This window comes from Garra rufa, chromosome 1 (genome assembly GCF_049309525.1).
Source record: "Garra rufa chromosome 1, GarRuf1.0, whole genome shotgun sequence".
NCBI lineage: Eukaryota > Metazoa > Chordata > Actinopteri > Cypriniformes > Cyprinidae > Garra > Garra rufa.
The window spans coordinates 48,502,716-48,518,067 of NC_133361.1; the positions used below are offsets into that span (position 1 = coordinate 48,502,716).

At 42.9% G+C, this 15,352-nt stretch overlaps 1 protein-coding gene across 1 annotated transcript; it reads right to left on the reverse strand.

Annotated features, from left to right (window-relative positions):
* Positions 1-270: 270 nt before the first annotated feature.
* On the reverse strand, positions 271-3,977 carry LOC141336542 (chymotrypsinogen A-like). Its single transcript, XM_073842217.1, has 6 exons — positions 3,923-3,977; positions 3,251-3,271; positions 2,999-3,164; positions 2,647-2,915; positions 2,431-2,561; positions 271-555 (listed from the first exon to the last, which is right to left on the reverse strand). The coding sequence occupies exons 1-6, from the start codon at positions 3,975-3,977 to the stop codon at positions 271-273; spliced, it is 927 nt and encodes a 308-aa protein (XP_073698318.1).
* Positions 3,978-15,352: the final 11,375 nt, after the last annotated feature.

A 15,352-nucleotide genomic window follows, 5' to 3' on the forward strand; every position in this document is an offset into this window, starting at 1 on the left:
ATAAAATCAATATTGGTTGATCAAATATCCTGAATCTCAGAGGGCAAAAGCATGCTGAACTTCATTAGTGTAAGCTCTTATAATTCCAGTAAAAGCAGCTTTTAAAGAATATCACATTAAACAACAACAACAACAACAACAACAACAACAAAAACAAAACAATAAATGACAAAAATATCAATATAACTGCTCTTTTCACCTATTAATGAAAATTAACAGCACAGTTGTCCTCTTCATCAAAAAACACTCAGAATTACTGATCAACAATCTTTAGGAAGAGAGATAAAGAGAGAAAGTGAAAGGAATGATAGAGAATGTGAGAGAAACAACAAATAAAAGAAGGTTGAGTGAACTTCTGAATCCATTGTTGTTGAATTCGACAAATCCAGGTGGGTTGCTGCCTATTTTAGAGTTGATCCAGTCTTGGTACTGAGAGACTCTGGCAAACACGCTGGGATATTTGGGGTCATCACATTGTTTTGCACCAAAACTCACAATGCCGAACTGAATCCACACAGAGTTGTTCCTACTGACCACTGGACCTCCAGAGTCTCCCTGTATTGACAAAAATTCAGCATTTACGTTACAGACATAAATATGCGATAGTGTAAGCCAATGGTAAAAGTATGCAGGTTGTGTGTCCACCGAAGTATTTTTGTAATAAGTAAAGTTTAAGCTTGTTGTGCACCTGCTTATATTATTAAAAAAACAAAACAAAAAAACACTGCACCATTGACTTTTGACAAAGTAGGATGTGACAATTGGCCAGTGTGGTATTTGTCTCACACATCCTCCACTGCTGGGTAAAAAGTGACAGTGACGAGTGCTGCTTTTTACCCATAGGCTGTAAAGAAAAAGATGGACAACGCAATTTCCACTTTCTTCAAAAAATAAATCCAAAATGTCCCAGAAATTGTCTCTGCTGTGGTGATGTTGTCCTTTAGAGCCATTAGGTCCTATCATACGCTCGACCAAGGATTAGTCAATGGCACAATCGTTTAAAGTTGCCTTAAAATAGCAACACACCAACAATGCGCCTGAACAGGCCTCGTTTTCAGACCAGCACGCCCATGGGCGAACAGATGGGCGCAAGTGTTTTTGTTATTTAAAGAACGTGGTGCTGGATGTGAAAATGATAACTGCATTGGGCTAAAACTATAGCAAAAAAACACTTGCGTCGCACCTGGGGTCGCATTGTGCCAGGTATATGATATGACCAAATGGCTTTAAATGACCACAGAGGCAATTTCTGGATCATTATGCATTACTTTTGGAAGGAAGTGGAAATGCGTCGTCCATCTTTTTCTTTACAGTCTATGGGTAAAAAGAACCACTCCTCACTGTCACTTTTTACACAGCCTTGGAGGATGGGTGAGACAAATACCACATTGCCCAACTGCCACATCCTACTTACCAAACATAAATGAAGTGAAGGAGAAGTTACAAAGGCTATAGAATATCCAAGACATGTCACTCGTATAGTTGTAAATGGGGAAAAATGCAACGCTCATTACGGCCACTAAGCCCTGCTTTCTCAATGAAAGAGCCAATTGTTGATTAGTAAAGTCAGCGGTCCCGGTTGCTATAAGTCGTACGCTCAGTACTGCGCATTCGCACTGGCTCATCTAGCCTGAAAATAAGCTTTTTTAATGCTATTGGAGCACAAGGAACCATATGGTTCTTGTCGGATTTCTTTGGTGATTTAAAATATGAAATTTAATCTTAAGCTTGGTTAACAGTTTTGGAGAATTTGATGTTTCCTCATTGAAAGAGATAGGAGGCGTTTCAAAGATGGCCGCCAAGTGACATGAATTGCCTTAAAGGGACTTTGGAAGTTACTATTGTTGGTCATTAATTGTTGATTAAAGGAAATGTAAAATCAGATAGTAACGCATCATTTATATAGGTTGTGCTTTCAAAGCTCTCTCAAGTGCATTCAGCTGAGTGGCATATTCAGCTAAAATTCAGCTTTGGTGGACAGATGGTAGAGTAAGGAAGAATTTTAGCTGAAATCATGGCCCTTGGCTATTTATAAATTGCAAATCCATGGTTACCGTTACTTTGAGAGTCAAAAGGCATACAGGCTATTAATACCTGTGGCTCCTGACGATATATTGAGTTCTTAAGAAGTGAATTGTTCATTCTGTGAAGAAACTGAACAATGTTTTCATTATTAGCACTGACCAATCATTTTGCTTCACAAGACCTCAAAATATCACCATGAGCCATGGGTAATAATTTTGACTTTCAAAGTGTCGGTATCCATGGACTTGCATTTTATGAACCACCTAAAATCTGCTTTACTGTTCTACTGTTCTACTGAAGAAAAAAGTCACCTTAATCTTGGATGGCCTGAGGGTCAGTAAATTTTGATTTTTGGGTGAACTGTACAAGAATGATTGACTGTGTAATGAATGACTGATGTTGTACCTGACATGAACTTTTTCCTGCCTTTCCAGCACAAATCATATTATTTGTAATTCCTGCTCCATAAGCATTATTACAGTCTCTGTTGTTCACAATCGGTAACGTCACCTCCTGCAGTACATCAGCAGGCTGGCCTGTGACACAGATCAAAAAACCATTATAGGTAAATTGTTGAGTCTAGTTTGTATTCAGTTAATTAGCAAGCATACCTTCACTCACCTCCAGGCTGTAGTGTTCCCCAACCAGTGACCCAGCTCTCTGTACCTCCAGCAAATTTACTACCAGCTGCCGCCAGACAGACTGGCCTAATATAATCAGAAAAGGTAACAGATGAGGAGAGCTGGACCAGTGCTATGTCGTTGTCGAGCTCAGGATTGTTATAGTTAGGATGATTGATGATTCGACTCGCTGTCCTTAATGTCTCATCACGGTTTGAGCCCGATTGGCTCTGACGCCCAAAGTACATCACAATGTCAGATGCACCATAGCTGTAAATAAAGAAAGTCTGTTATAAATCCATTATTATTTATCTACAATTGTATCTTACACTTTATTTAGGCTTTCAACATACTCCTGAAAGCAGTGTGCTGCAGACAAAACCCAGTCTTTATTGATCAGACTCCCGCCACAGAAATGACTTCCATAGCGTAAATGAATGCTGACTTGCCATGGCCAAGCCCCTGCCGTTACATCCTCCCCTCCAACAATCTTGTTGTTGAGAGGGGCTTGACCACACACTAATGGGAGAAAGGATGATGTGAGAATTTCTTCACACAGACATTCTGCATATAACAAGGGTTAGGTGGTCATTAAAACAACTTACCATCTAACTGGCAGAGAGAACCTGAAGAGAGACAAATACAAAGTTAATAAACATCTGATAAACAGATGTATGGAAAAATAGTGCACTTGCACATTTGCCTGTCTGTTTTTGAGAGAGTTTTTAAGCTATTTTAATCAAATATACTTTTAAATACTATTGTGTTTCACCGATTTTATCATTATAAACGATTGTACCTACACTCTTAAAAATAAAGGTGCTTTAAAAGGTTCTTCACAGTGATGCCATGGAAGAACCATTTTTGGTTCTACAACCGTAGAACCATTCAGTCAAAGGTTCTTTAAAGAACCATCTCTTTCTTAGCTTTTTAATAATCTGAAGAACCTTTTTTCACCACAAAGAACCTTTCGTGAAACAGAAAGGTTCTTTATATGTTAAAGGTTTTTTATGGAACCATTTAGGCATACATTTTGCATATGTTAAAATGATTAAAAATGCAAAATTTTGGATTTGTCTACAAAACTCTTTTCAAGTTTCAAACTGATTTTTTGTCAGATCCAATAGTTTTGCAATCATTAGAAACAGAAATTTAGTGTGTTGTGCATGTGTTTTTAAAGGTTCTGCAACCTCTCAGCTTGCCAGTTATTAAACAACTACAGAAAATGCTACGAAATGTCAATCTAATTTAGTCATATCGTAGACAAAAGATTTTACCTGCTATGTTGAGAAGTATGGCTCCGGCAATACTCAAAGCTGTATTAAACTTCATGATTATCTTCTGTTTTGTGATCTGACTGCTGTTTTCTCAACTGTCAGGTTTCTAGATGGATAGCAAGTCCCGCCACATTTATTATTAAAAGTTGTCTGGCTCCACCCCCCATTATGTTTATCTCTGACTCCCCCCACCACATTTTTTTCATTCTTCATAATTTATACATGCGTCACATACATGCACAAATACATATACTCAATTACTGGTGTGAATGACGTGATGAAGTCCCTACCAAATCCAACATTCACAGTCATGTTTATTTAATCCGCAATCCATGTGAACGTTACATTTGGTAGGGGTTGGAAATGTTTTCTGAGACCTAAATCAAATTCATTGTGTGTGCTTGGCATCTCGTAATGCAAGTTACGTAATCAGATTACTTTTTTCAAGTAACTAGTAAAGTAAAGCACTACTTTTTAATTTACAAGAAAATAGTTAAGTTACTTTTTCAAATAAGTAATGCTAGTTACTTGGTTTTCCTATTTACTGATTGATAGCTCCCCTGTCCCCATGTTGAGGGAAAATTGGGAGTAAGTGCAGAGGCAAACTCAGAATATGCCGCAAATCTGCAATTATTAAATATGTTAACTACACATATATCCTTTATGTATTTAATCCTTTTGAATTAACTAATGTTTTTGCTGCTGATAATACAATTCCAACAAAACATTGAACTAACATTTTAAACTAACATTTGTGCATTTTTTTATTCATTTGATATTAATTTTATTAATTTCACTTTTGGTGTGAAAGGGCTTTTACATTAGTCAAAAATAGAACTTTTTATATTAAAAACAAGCAAGCCAGCCCAGATTTAAAAAGTAATGCAAAAGTAACATAATGCATTGCTCTACATAAAAAGTAATTAAGTTTATTTTTTAGAGAGTAAAACAATATTGTAATGCATTACTTTTAAAAGTAACTTTTCCCTGGTGATAAAAGAAAACTGAATAATATGTCTATCTATAAAAGTCATAAGTTCAATATTTTATCTAATATATTCAGACATATATGAGGGCATACAAATGTTTATGAGGCAATCGTTTATGCAGTGTAATCGATCAGCAAATTTTCATAACCACTGACCTTAAAAATACAAAAAAGTCTTTAGACCCAAGACCAGATACTGTGCACTGATGCTGCACCCTGCTTATGAGAAGAGTTCATAGTTTACCTATATAAACTTGTCAGAGAAAAGACCTGCATGTACTTTCACAATTATAACAGGAAACCTACTTACTGTAAAAATGTGAGTATTTACAATATGCACAATGAACACGATTCATACCTAAAATAGCTGAACAAACCAATCGTTTTTAAAGATTCTTGTGCTGACAGATGTCTGGTCACATAACAGGTAAAACCAGACAACTTCCTGCAATAACAGCAGTTTCCAGTAAGTCATGTCGGGAACTATACAGTTTTTATGTGTACAATCGCACACTGAAAAAAAGCAAAAGCAAAACACAGATTGTCATTTACTTATATTGCGATCTACACAATAAAACTAATTTTTTTTTTTTTTTTTTTTTTTTACTTTGTGTCAAGCTGATGAAATACATTTTTAATGTAATTCTCGTTATACAGTGTCCTATAAATGGCAAACAAAAGGGACTATCTGTGTTTTGTCTAATTTATTCAGTGATTTATCATGTACTTTTTCTTGAGTGAACTAAAGTAACACCCCAGAACCTGGTGACACCTGTAGACAAAAGGCATGGACAAAAATATTATTTTATCTTTTTTTCCCCTCTACATTTATATCTGCAAATACAAAGATGACTATTGTAGTACAGTTACAGAGAAACATAGTTACATAGTGAATTGAACTGAGGTTAATATGTAATAATAATGCTTGAGAGAATGGACTTGTATTTTCAGAATTCCAACAAGAAACCTGCTTAGACATTTACGTATTGTCAAAAGACTCTTGTGTTAACAGATTTCTGGGCCGGGGGTATGCAGAGCTTTTGAAAAAGATTATGTGTGAGAAAATGTAAAGAATGAAATAGAAAGTCGATGCTGACACTTTTTGTAACAACAGCCTGTTCCTGAAATAGTCACAATATATCAGAACTACACCCTATGGGCTCTATGTGTATAATCTACTTGAACACTGAAAGGAAGAAAGAAAGAGAAAGAAAGAAAAACAGGTTGTCCAGCTTACTGTAAACTTGTATGCCATTGATTACTGTAATTCTAACATTTTCAGTCTGCTAGATTGAATTAAGTAGGATAAATATAAACCAGTCAAGTTGCTAGAAATGCTAAAAATGGGCTATAACTTTTCAGAAGCACTTACCAAAACTAAAATTCAAACTGTTTGTTCTTTTTTATTACTGTAGAAATTATTTTGCCAAATTCATATTATCTTTATCTGTCTTGGAGCCTTCCATATCAATTTCATTCTTTTACTTTTCTTTTTAGAAAATTGACTTTGTACCATTCTTTGAGGAAGAAGAAGAAGAAAAAAAATGTGAATGGGTAAAGATGGTGAAGGCAGATTCTCCATCACTTTATTAAGTGTACAGTCGTGGCCAAAAGTTTTGAGAATGACACAAATATTATTTTTCACAAAGTTTGCTGCTAAACAGCTTTTAGATCTTTGTTTAAGTTGTTTCTGTGATGTACTGAAATATAATTACAAGCACTTCATACGTTTCAAAGGCTTTTATCAACAATTACATGACATTTATGCAAAGAGTCAGTATTTGACCCTTCTTTTTCAGGACCTCTGCAATTCGACTGGGCATGCTCTCAATCAACTTCTGGGCCAGATCCTGACTGATAGCAACCCATTCTTTGATAATCAGCCCACTAGTGAGCCCACTCCCTTGGATGAGAAGCAACCCCACACATGAATGGTCTCAGGATGTTTTACTGTTGGCATGACACAGGACTGATGGTAGCGCTCACCTTTTCTTCTCCGGACAAGCCTTTTTCCAGATGCCCCAAAACAATCGGAAAGAGGCTTCATCGGAGAATATGACTTTGCCCCAGTTCTCAGCAGTCCATTCGCCATACTTTTTGCAGAAGATCAATCTGTCCCTGATGGTTTTTTTTGGAGAGAAGTGGCTTCTTTGCTGCCCTTCTTGACACCAGGCCATCTTCCAAAAGTCTTGGCCTCACTGTGCGTGCAGATGCGCTCACACCTGCCTGCTGCCATTCCTGAGCAAGCTCTGCACTGGTGGCACTCCGATCCCGCAGCTGAATCCTCTTTAGGAGACGATCCTGGAGCTTGCTGGACTTTCTTGGACGCCCTGAAGCCTTCTGAACAATGCAGTGGAAAGTTTTTTTCAGGATTAAGTTAATTTTCATGGCAAAGAAGGACTATGCAATTCATCTGATCACTCTTCATAACATTCTGGAGTATATGCAAATTGCTATTATAAAAACTTACGCATCAACTTTTCCAATTTCCAATATTTATGTGATTCTCAAAACTTTTGGCCACGACTGTATATTGGACTTAACTGATGTAATTAACCAATGAAACTGAACAAAGCAGCATGTTATGGGTCATTTAATGTACTATGTCAGAGTTTGCCATATGTACTTTGTTTATAAAAAAAAAAAAACAATCAAAAAAGTGATTAGGTCATCATTAGTCGAGTTGAGAAATACAGCACATATGCTATGTTATACCATAATGTTATGTAGTACGTTTTGAACTCTTTAACTTTTTAAAAACTTTCTGAAAATTCACTGCTATTAAATGACTGTGAATGATAGATTTGGTAGGGTCTGTGCTATTTTTTTTTTTTTTTTTTAAGTTCGAAACAAAAAAAGAAGAAGTTAGAAGCACCTGTTGTCAAAAATGTAAATATCTTATATGTAAATATGTATATATGTATGTATATATTGTGAACGGGGGAGAAAACACGCAACAAGGAGAGCTCAAGTGAGTACCCGGAGGGTGGATTTTATTGACAAAAGTGTGGGTGAAACAGTGAAGTGGCGGCGGTGCTTCGGTGCTCGGTGCTCTTCGTGCAGGCTTCCAAAGGCTGTGGGTCTGTGCTCTTATGTGTGGCTGATCGGTCACGCACTGCTGTCTGGAATGAAGAGAGAAATGAGCGTTAGTCACCGTCTTCATGGAGAAATGTCTCACTGTTGCTGCGGCTCACACGGCTTATCTGGCCGCGGCCTGATGAGAGACAGCTGCGACCGATCAGCCGGTGATGAGAGGAGACAGGTGATTTGCGTGAGTTTCCAGGACGACGCTGATCCATGTTCGGGACGCTCGTCACACTCCCCCCCCGAAGTGTTGTCCTGGATCTGGCAGAAAAATAGGGAAACAAGAGGGGTGACATAGGGGTTGGGTGGGGAGTGACCCCTGCCAGACCTGCGAAAGCTGACCACATTCGAGACAGTCCATCCGCGTTCGCGTTGGCGGCTCCTGCTCGGTGTTGGACGGTGAAGTGGAAGTCTTGGAGCGCCAGGAACCAACAGGTTACTCTCGCATTGGTATCCTTTGCCCTTGCCATCCATTGAAGGGGTGCGTGGTCCGTAAGGAGGGTGAACTTACGGCCTAGGAGGTAGTAACGGAGCTCCAAGACGGCCCACTTCACCGCCAGGGCCTCCTTTTCCACTGCCGCGTATCTTCCCTTGGCGGGGGTCAGCTTTCGACTGATGTAAAGGATCGGATGCTCCTCACCTTCTTGAACTTGTGAGAGGACTGCCCCTAGTCCGGTGTCGGAGGCATCCGTTTGTAGCAGGAAGGGACAGCTGAAATCCGGGGCGCGTAAGACGGGCTCCGCTGTAAGGGCTTCCTTGATCCTTTTAAACGCCTCCTCCGTCTCTGGGGTCCAGGCGATCCGTTCAGGCTGTCCCTTCCTGGTCAGGTCTGTCGGGGGGCAGCTAGAGAGGAGAAGTTAGGGATAAAGCAGCGGTAGTAACCCGCCAACCCCAAAAAAGCTTGTAACTGGGACTCCGTGGTGGGTATCGGTGCCGCACGGACGGCCTCCACCTTCTTCTCCTGCGGCTTGATAAGACCCCGACCTACTTGGAATCCCAGGTACTTGGCTTCCGAGAGGGCTAGGTGGCACTTGCGGGGGTTGGCGGTAAGTCCAGCCCGTCGTAGCTCTGACAGCACCCTCTTCAGACGGCTTAGGTGGTCCTCCCAACGCTCGGAGTGGATGACCACGTCGTCCAGATATGCTGCGGCATAGGCTTGATGTGGCCGTAAGAGGATGTCCATCATGCGTTGGAAAGTGGCGGGCGCTCCATGCAAGCCGAAGGGAAGGGTCCGATACTGCCAATGGCCACTGGGGTAGAGAAGGCAGTTTTTGGCTTTGCTTCTTCACTTAGGGGGACCTGCCAGTAGCCCTTGGTCAGATCTAAGGTGGAGATGAAGCGGGCCCTTCCCAGTCGGTCCAGCAGCTCATCCACCCGAGGCATTGGGTAGCCGTCAAACTCCGAGACTTCGTTGAGTCGTCTGAAATCATTACAGAACCGGAGGGTGCCGTCAGGTTTCAGGACCATGACGATGGGGCTGGACCAGGGGCTGCGGGATGGCTCTATTACCCCTAACTTGAGCATCTGATGGATTTCCTCCTCAATAGCCTGCCGACGAGCCTCTGGGACCCGGTAGGGCCGCTGCCGGACGATGACTCCAGGTGGGGTGCGGATGTCATGTTGGATGACGTTGGTTCGCCCGGGGACTGGGGAGAACACATCGGAGAACTGATCGACCAGGTGCTGCAGCTCTTTCTTCTGGGCAGGTGAAAGGTGGGGATTCACATCGACAACCACGGGACAGATGGTGGCGAGGGCGGCTACTTGGTCCCTGGTCCCAATCCACTTCTTCAGGAGGTTAATATGATATAGCTGTTCTTCCCTCCGTCTTCCAGGCTGCCTTACCCGGTAGGTTACAGGGCCAACTTTTTCCAAGACTGTGTAGGGGCCTTGCCAAGTGGCCAGGAACTTGCAAGCCGAATTTGGGACCAGGACCATCACGTACTCGCCGGGTTGGAACTCCCGTGGCTGGGCTGCCCGGTCGTAGTGCCGCTGTTGTACCTGCTGGGCCTTCGTGAGGTGTTCCCGGACTAATGGCATGACGCGCTCAATCCGTTCTCGCATACCCTTCACATGTTCGACGACGGAGCGATGGGGCGCCGGCTGCCGCTCCCAGGCCTCCTTGGCCACATCCAGAAGTCCGCGGGGCTGTCGGCCAAAGAGTAGCTCGAACGGGGTGAAGCCGGTGGAAGCCTGAGGAACCTCTCGTATCCCGAAGAGGACATAGGGGAGCATGAGATCCCAGTCACGGCGGTCCTCCGCGGCCACGCGTCTCAGCATCTGCTTCAGCGTCTTGTTAAAGCGTTCTACGAGGCCGTCGGTTTGCGGGTGGTAGACTGAGGTCCTCAGTTGCTTCACCTTGAGCAGACGGCAAAGGTCAGCCATTAGCCGGGACATAAACGGGGTCCCCTGGTCGCTCAGTATCTCCGCTGGGATGCCGACTCTGCTACAGAGGAGGAAGAGCTCGTGTGCGATGGCTTTAGCTGTAGCCTTCCGGAGTGGAACGGCCTCTGGGTAGCGGGTGGCATAGTCGACAATCACCAGTATGTGTTCGTGTCCCCGGGCTGACTTCGGCAGCGGGCCCACCAGGTCCATCCCGATGCGCTCGAAGGGCACTTCTATGATGGGAAGAGGGATCAGCGGGCTGGGGGGAGGTATCCGAGGTGACGTCTTTTGACAGGTGGGGCAGGCCTGGCAGAACCGCTTTACCTCCGCCTCGAGGCCGGGCCAGTGAAAACGGTCCCGAATCCGCTGAATGGTGTTGGTGGCCCCGAGGTGTCCAGCCATTGGGTGGGAATGTGCCAGCTCCAACACGGCTTCGGTCTTCGTGCGAGGCACTACCAACAGTTGTTTTTCCTCCCCCCTTCGCTGAGCGACCCAGTAGAGCAGACCATTTTGGACCTCGAAGCGCGGGAGAGGGTGGGGACCCGGCTGAACATCTTTCCCTTCGATCCTTCTTACTTGAGTCCAACAGTGTTTCAGCCGGTCATCCTCACGTTGTTCCTTGGCGAAGGCGCCCCCTCCCGTCACCTGCTGGAACACATCAAAATAGAGATTAGAGTTTTGGGAGGGGGACTCACCGTCTCTCGCGCTGTCGGAGGCCAAAAGGGCGGGGCGCTGTTGGGTCTTCCTCTGTGGTCTCCGCTTTGGGCGGCTCCTCCTTGGGCTGACGGGCTGCGTGACGGCGGCTAGCAGACGATCAAAGCCTGGCCAGTCCCTTCCCAGAAGAACCGGTACAGGAAGGTCCTTCACGAGACCGACTTCCAGCGGCCAGGCACCCGAGCTCGAGCTGACATGAACCCTCCGGGCGGGGACTTGACGAGTATCACCATGTACGCAGGTGATGGGGATGAAGGACTTGGGTTCCGATCGGGGGGCAAGCAGGCTGGACTGGACCAGGCTGACCGTACTGCCAGAATCTAGGAGGGCTGTAAGCGGTCGGCCATTGATCTTTACCTCGGCTTGAGGAGCTCCCGAAGGCACGTCATGATGGACAATACAGCCCGCCAGCCAGGTCCGCGGGGGCGGGGCGGGCGTTTCAGTTGGCATCGGCTCATCCCGCGGACCGGGAGCCGCCGGTCTGCTCATGGGTCGAGAAGTGCCCTCCGGCGCTCGTCGCTCCTGGACTACCCTCCGGGGAAACAGCAGCGCGCGCTCTCCGTGCTCACGCGGTGAGGTTGCATCCGCCAGCTCAATGGCCTCCACTAACTCGGCGGTGGTGGTCGGATTTCGCATGCCCACTGCTTGTCGGTGTGATCGCGGGAGGGCCCGCAGGAACTTGTCCACGACCACCCGCTCAGCGACTCGCTGTAGGATCCCCGTCCAATAACCAGTGTTGTGCGAGTCGGGTCAGTTCAGCTGCCTGGGCACGGGCTGGCAACCGAGCTTTATACTCCCATTCATAAAAAAGTTGGGCCGCGCAGATCGGGGAAAGCCCCACCCTTCCGAGTATTTCTCTCTTGAGCTCGTCATACTGTTCAATTAGAGCGGGAGGGAGAGAAAAGTATGCGCGTTGTGCCTCGCCTGTTAGTAACGGTGCCAGCAACCGTGCCCATTCATCGCGGTCCCACCCTTCACGCAGAGCTGTAGCCTCAAACATTTGAAGATAGGCTTTGACGTCATCGTGTGATGTCATCTTCGGCAGCAGCTGCGAGACTTGTGTACGGGGATCCGGCAACGGGACGCGGTGTGCGGCGGCCGCTCGGAGAGCGGCGATTTCCTGCTCCATCTGGCCTTGTCGGGTGGCGAGATGTTCAACAATTTGTTGCTGACGGATGCTAACCTCCGTGAGCCGCTGTAGAACCTCATCCATGGTGTTTTACGGGCGGGGAAGGGGCGCGCGCCGACCTGCGAACACACAGAAAGAGAGAGGGGGAAAAAAATCCGTGACAATGAGATCGCTTGTTGGTGTTTTCTTCTATTTATATGCCCGCATTCTCCACCACTGTGAACGGGGGAGAAAACACGCAACAAGGAGAGCTCAAGTGAGTACCTGGAGGGTGGATTTTATTGACAAAAGTGTGGGTGAAACAGTGAAGTGGCGGCGGTGCTTCGGTGCTCGGTGCTCTTCGTGCAGGCTTCCAAAGGCTGTGGGTCCGTGCTCGTATGTGTGGCTGATCGGTCACGCACTGCTGTCTGGAATGAAGAGAGAAATGAGCGTTAGTCACCGTCTTCATGGAGAAATGTCTCACTGTTGCTGCGGCTCACACGGCTTATCTGGCCGCGGCCTGATGAGAGACAGCTGCGACCGATCAGCCGGTGATGAGAGGAGACAGGTGATTTGCGTGAGTTTCCAGGACGACGCTGATCCATGTTCGGGACGCTCGTCACAATATAAATATAAAAAAAAGTATTAATATCTTGCTTAATACTTTAAGTAGTGAAATAATTTAAAATTAAATTGTGTGCACTTTACTGTAATATTACAATAAAATAAACTAGGATCATATGATATCTATAAAAGTCACAAGTTTTTTTTATCACAATGTTTTATCTAATATATTCAGACATAAGATAGGGACATACAAATGTACTTCACTGAGGCAATACTTTATACAGTCTAGTGAATGAGCAAATTTCCATAACCACTGACCTTAAAAAAGGCACTGAAGTTACATTGCCCTGCTCATGAGAGAGTTGCTAGTTTACCTATATAAACTTGTCAGAGAAAAGACAAGGCTACAGTCGTTTTTAAAGATTTAACAGATTTCTGGTCACACAACAGGTAAAACCAGACCACTTTCTAGTAAGTCACATTATATCAGGAACTGTACACTCTCTGTGCGTAGAATCTGCTTTAATAACAAATGTATTTATTTATTTTTAATCTGTTTTGAATTTGATCCATTTCTGATGTGTTGAATCATGCCACTAACTTTGTGACTGCTTACATGATTATTGTAGTACTGTCTCAGAGGAACAGTAATGTAGGAGTGAACTGAACTGAAGTTGAAATGCTTTTATGCTAAATGAAAATGTTTTTAAAAAGAGATACTGATATGTATTAATAACAATGCTTGAGAGAATGGACTTGTTAGACCTTTCTGTACTTTCATAATTCTAACAGGAATCCTACTTAGACACCTATTGTCAAAATGTGACTATGAACAGTAAACACTATTCATAGTGTTTAAGCAGATCGAGCAGTCATTTTTGAAGAATCTTGTGTTAACAGATTTCTGGGACTGGGGTGTGAAGAGCCATTGAAAAAGAATATGACCCTTTGAGAAAATGTGAAGAATGAAATAAGAATTAGGAAGTGGATGCTCACTGACACTTTCTGCAAAAACAGCAGTTTCCAGTAAGTCACAGTATATCATGAACTATACCCTTTAGGCTATATTTAAATAATCTATTGAAAGAAAGAAAGAAAGAAAGATTGTTTACTCTAAACTGGATTTGTATGCTTTTGATTGCTAAAAATTCTAACATTTTCAGTCTGCTAGATTAAATTAAGTTGGATAAACATGAACCAGTCAAGTATCCTATGTACATCAGCAATTGAAATGATTTTTGCTGTTGACATTATTAAAACTAGTTATATAGCATCATAGAAATGCTAAAAAAATGTTCAGAAGTACTTACAAAAACTAAAAGTCAAACTGTTAAACTGTCTGATCTCCTTGTAATGTCTTGGTCATTAAGGGTAATTTTATAGCACTACAAAGTTTGGCATATGTATTTTGTTAAAACAAAATAAAAATGTTGAATCAATTTTTTTTGTGGTGTGAGAAACTCAGAACACATATTTAATATTGCTTTACACAGACTTTAAATGTCTGTGAATGTTAGATTTGGTAGGGTCTGTGTTATTTTTTTTCACTGGAATTAAAAATAAAAATAAGTGAGCACCTGTTGTCAAAAATGTAAATATCTTAAATATGAAATAAATATAAAAAATGAGATACATACATTTTACAAATGGCTGCGCCCACTCTTACGGGAAAAATAAGGTGGAGATAGACTTGTCAGAGAAAAGAACTGCATGTACTTTCATAATTCTAACAACTAACATACTTAGGCACCTGCAAATTGTCAAAATGTGAGCCAAAGTATGAACACTGTTCATACTTAAAATAGCTGAACAAATCAATCACTTTAAAGATTTAACAGATCTGGTCACACAACAGGTAAAACCAGAACACTTCCTGCAATAACAGCAGTTTCCAGCAACTAACATTTTCAGTCTACTGAAATGAAATTGAAACTTGATTTATGCACTGCATAAAATGCTTTTCTTACTTAGTTATTTTGCTTACCCCATTGGCAGAATATTTTGCTTGTTTCAAGCAAAATTCACTTACTTCTAACTTTTAATTTCTGAAAACAAGACAATAATTTTTACTTGTTTACAAACTCCTTCTTGATTTAGGAATTTTTAGATATTTTGTCTGGAAACTTTTTTTTTCAGTGTGTACTTGATTTTTTATATCAACCAAATAAATGAAGAAAAGCTTTTGAATCATGAGTTTGAGGTCAATTTGCATGTAGGTCAGGGATGTAGGCCTACAACTGGTGGCCTGCAATGTCTTTAAGTACAGCCCACTGGATCATATTATACTCGAATAATAAATTTGGAAACATTTAAAGTAAATTACTAAAAGATTGCTTTCAGTTTATTATGGTAAAACTAACTGTAACCAAGAGAGGTCGCTAGATTCCAGCAGTAGTGTAGTGTTCCCTTCCGGAGGGAACTCTACGCTGCGTCCTGGTTCAGGACACTATGGGAACCGCCTTCAGCGTGACCGGTTCTGAAACGAGGTATAGAATAACGACAGTGAACTTGACACTGGCCGGCGCCAGCCCGTGACGTCATCAGCAGGTGCCTATAAAAGCAGGTGCCTGAGAGCACAACACCA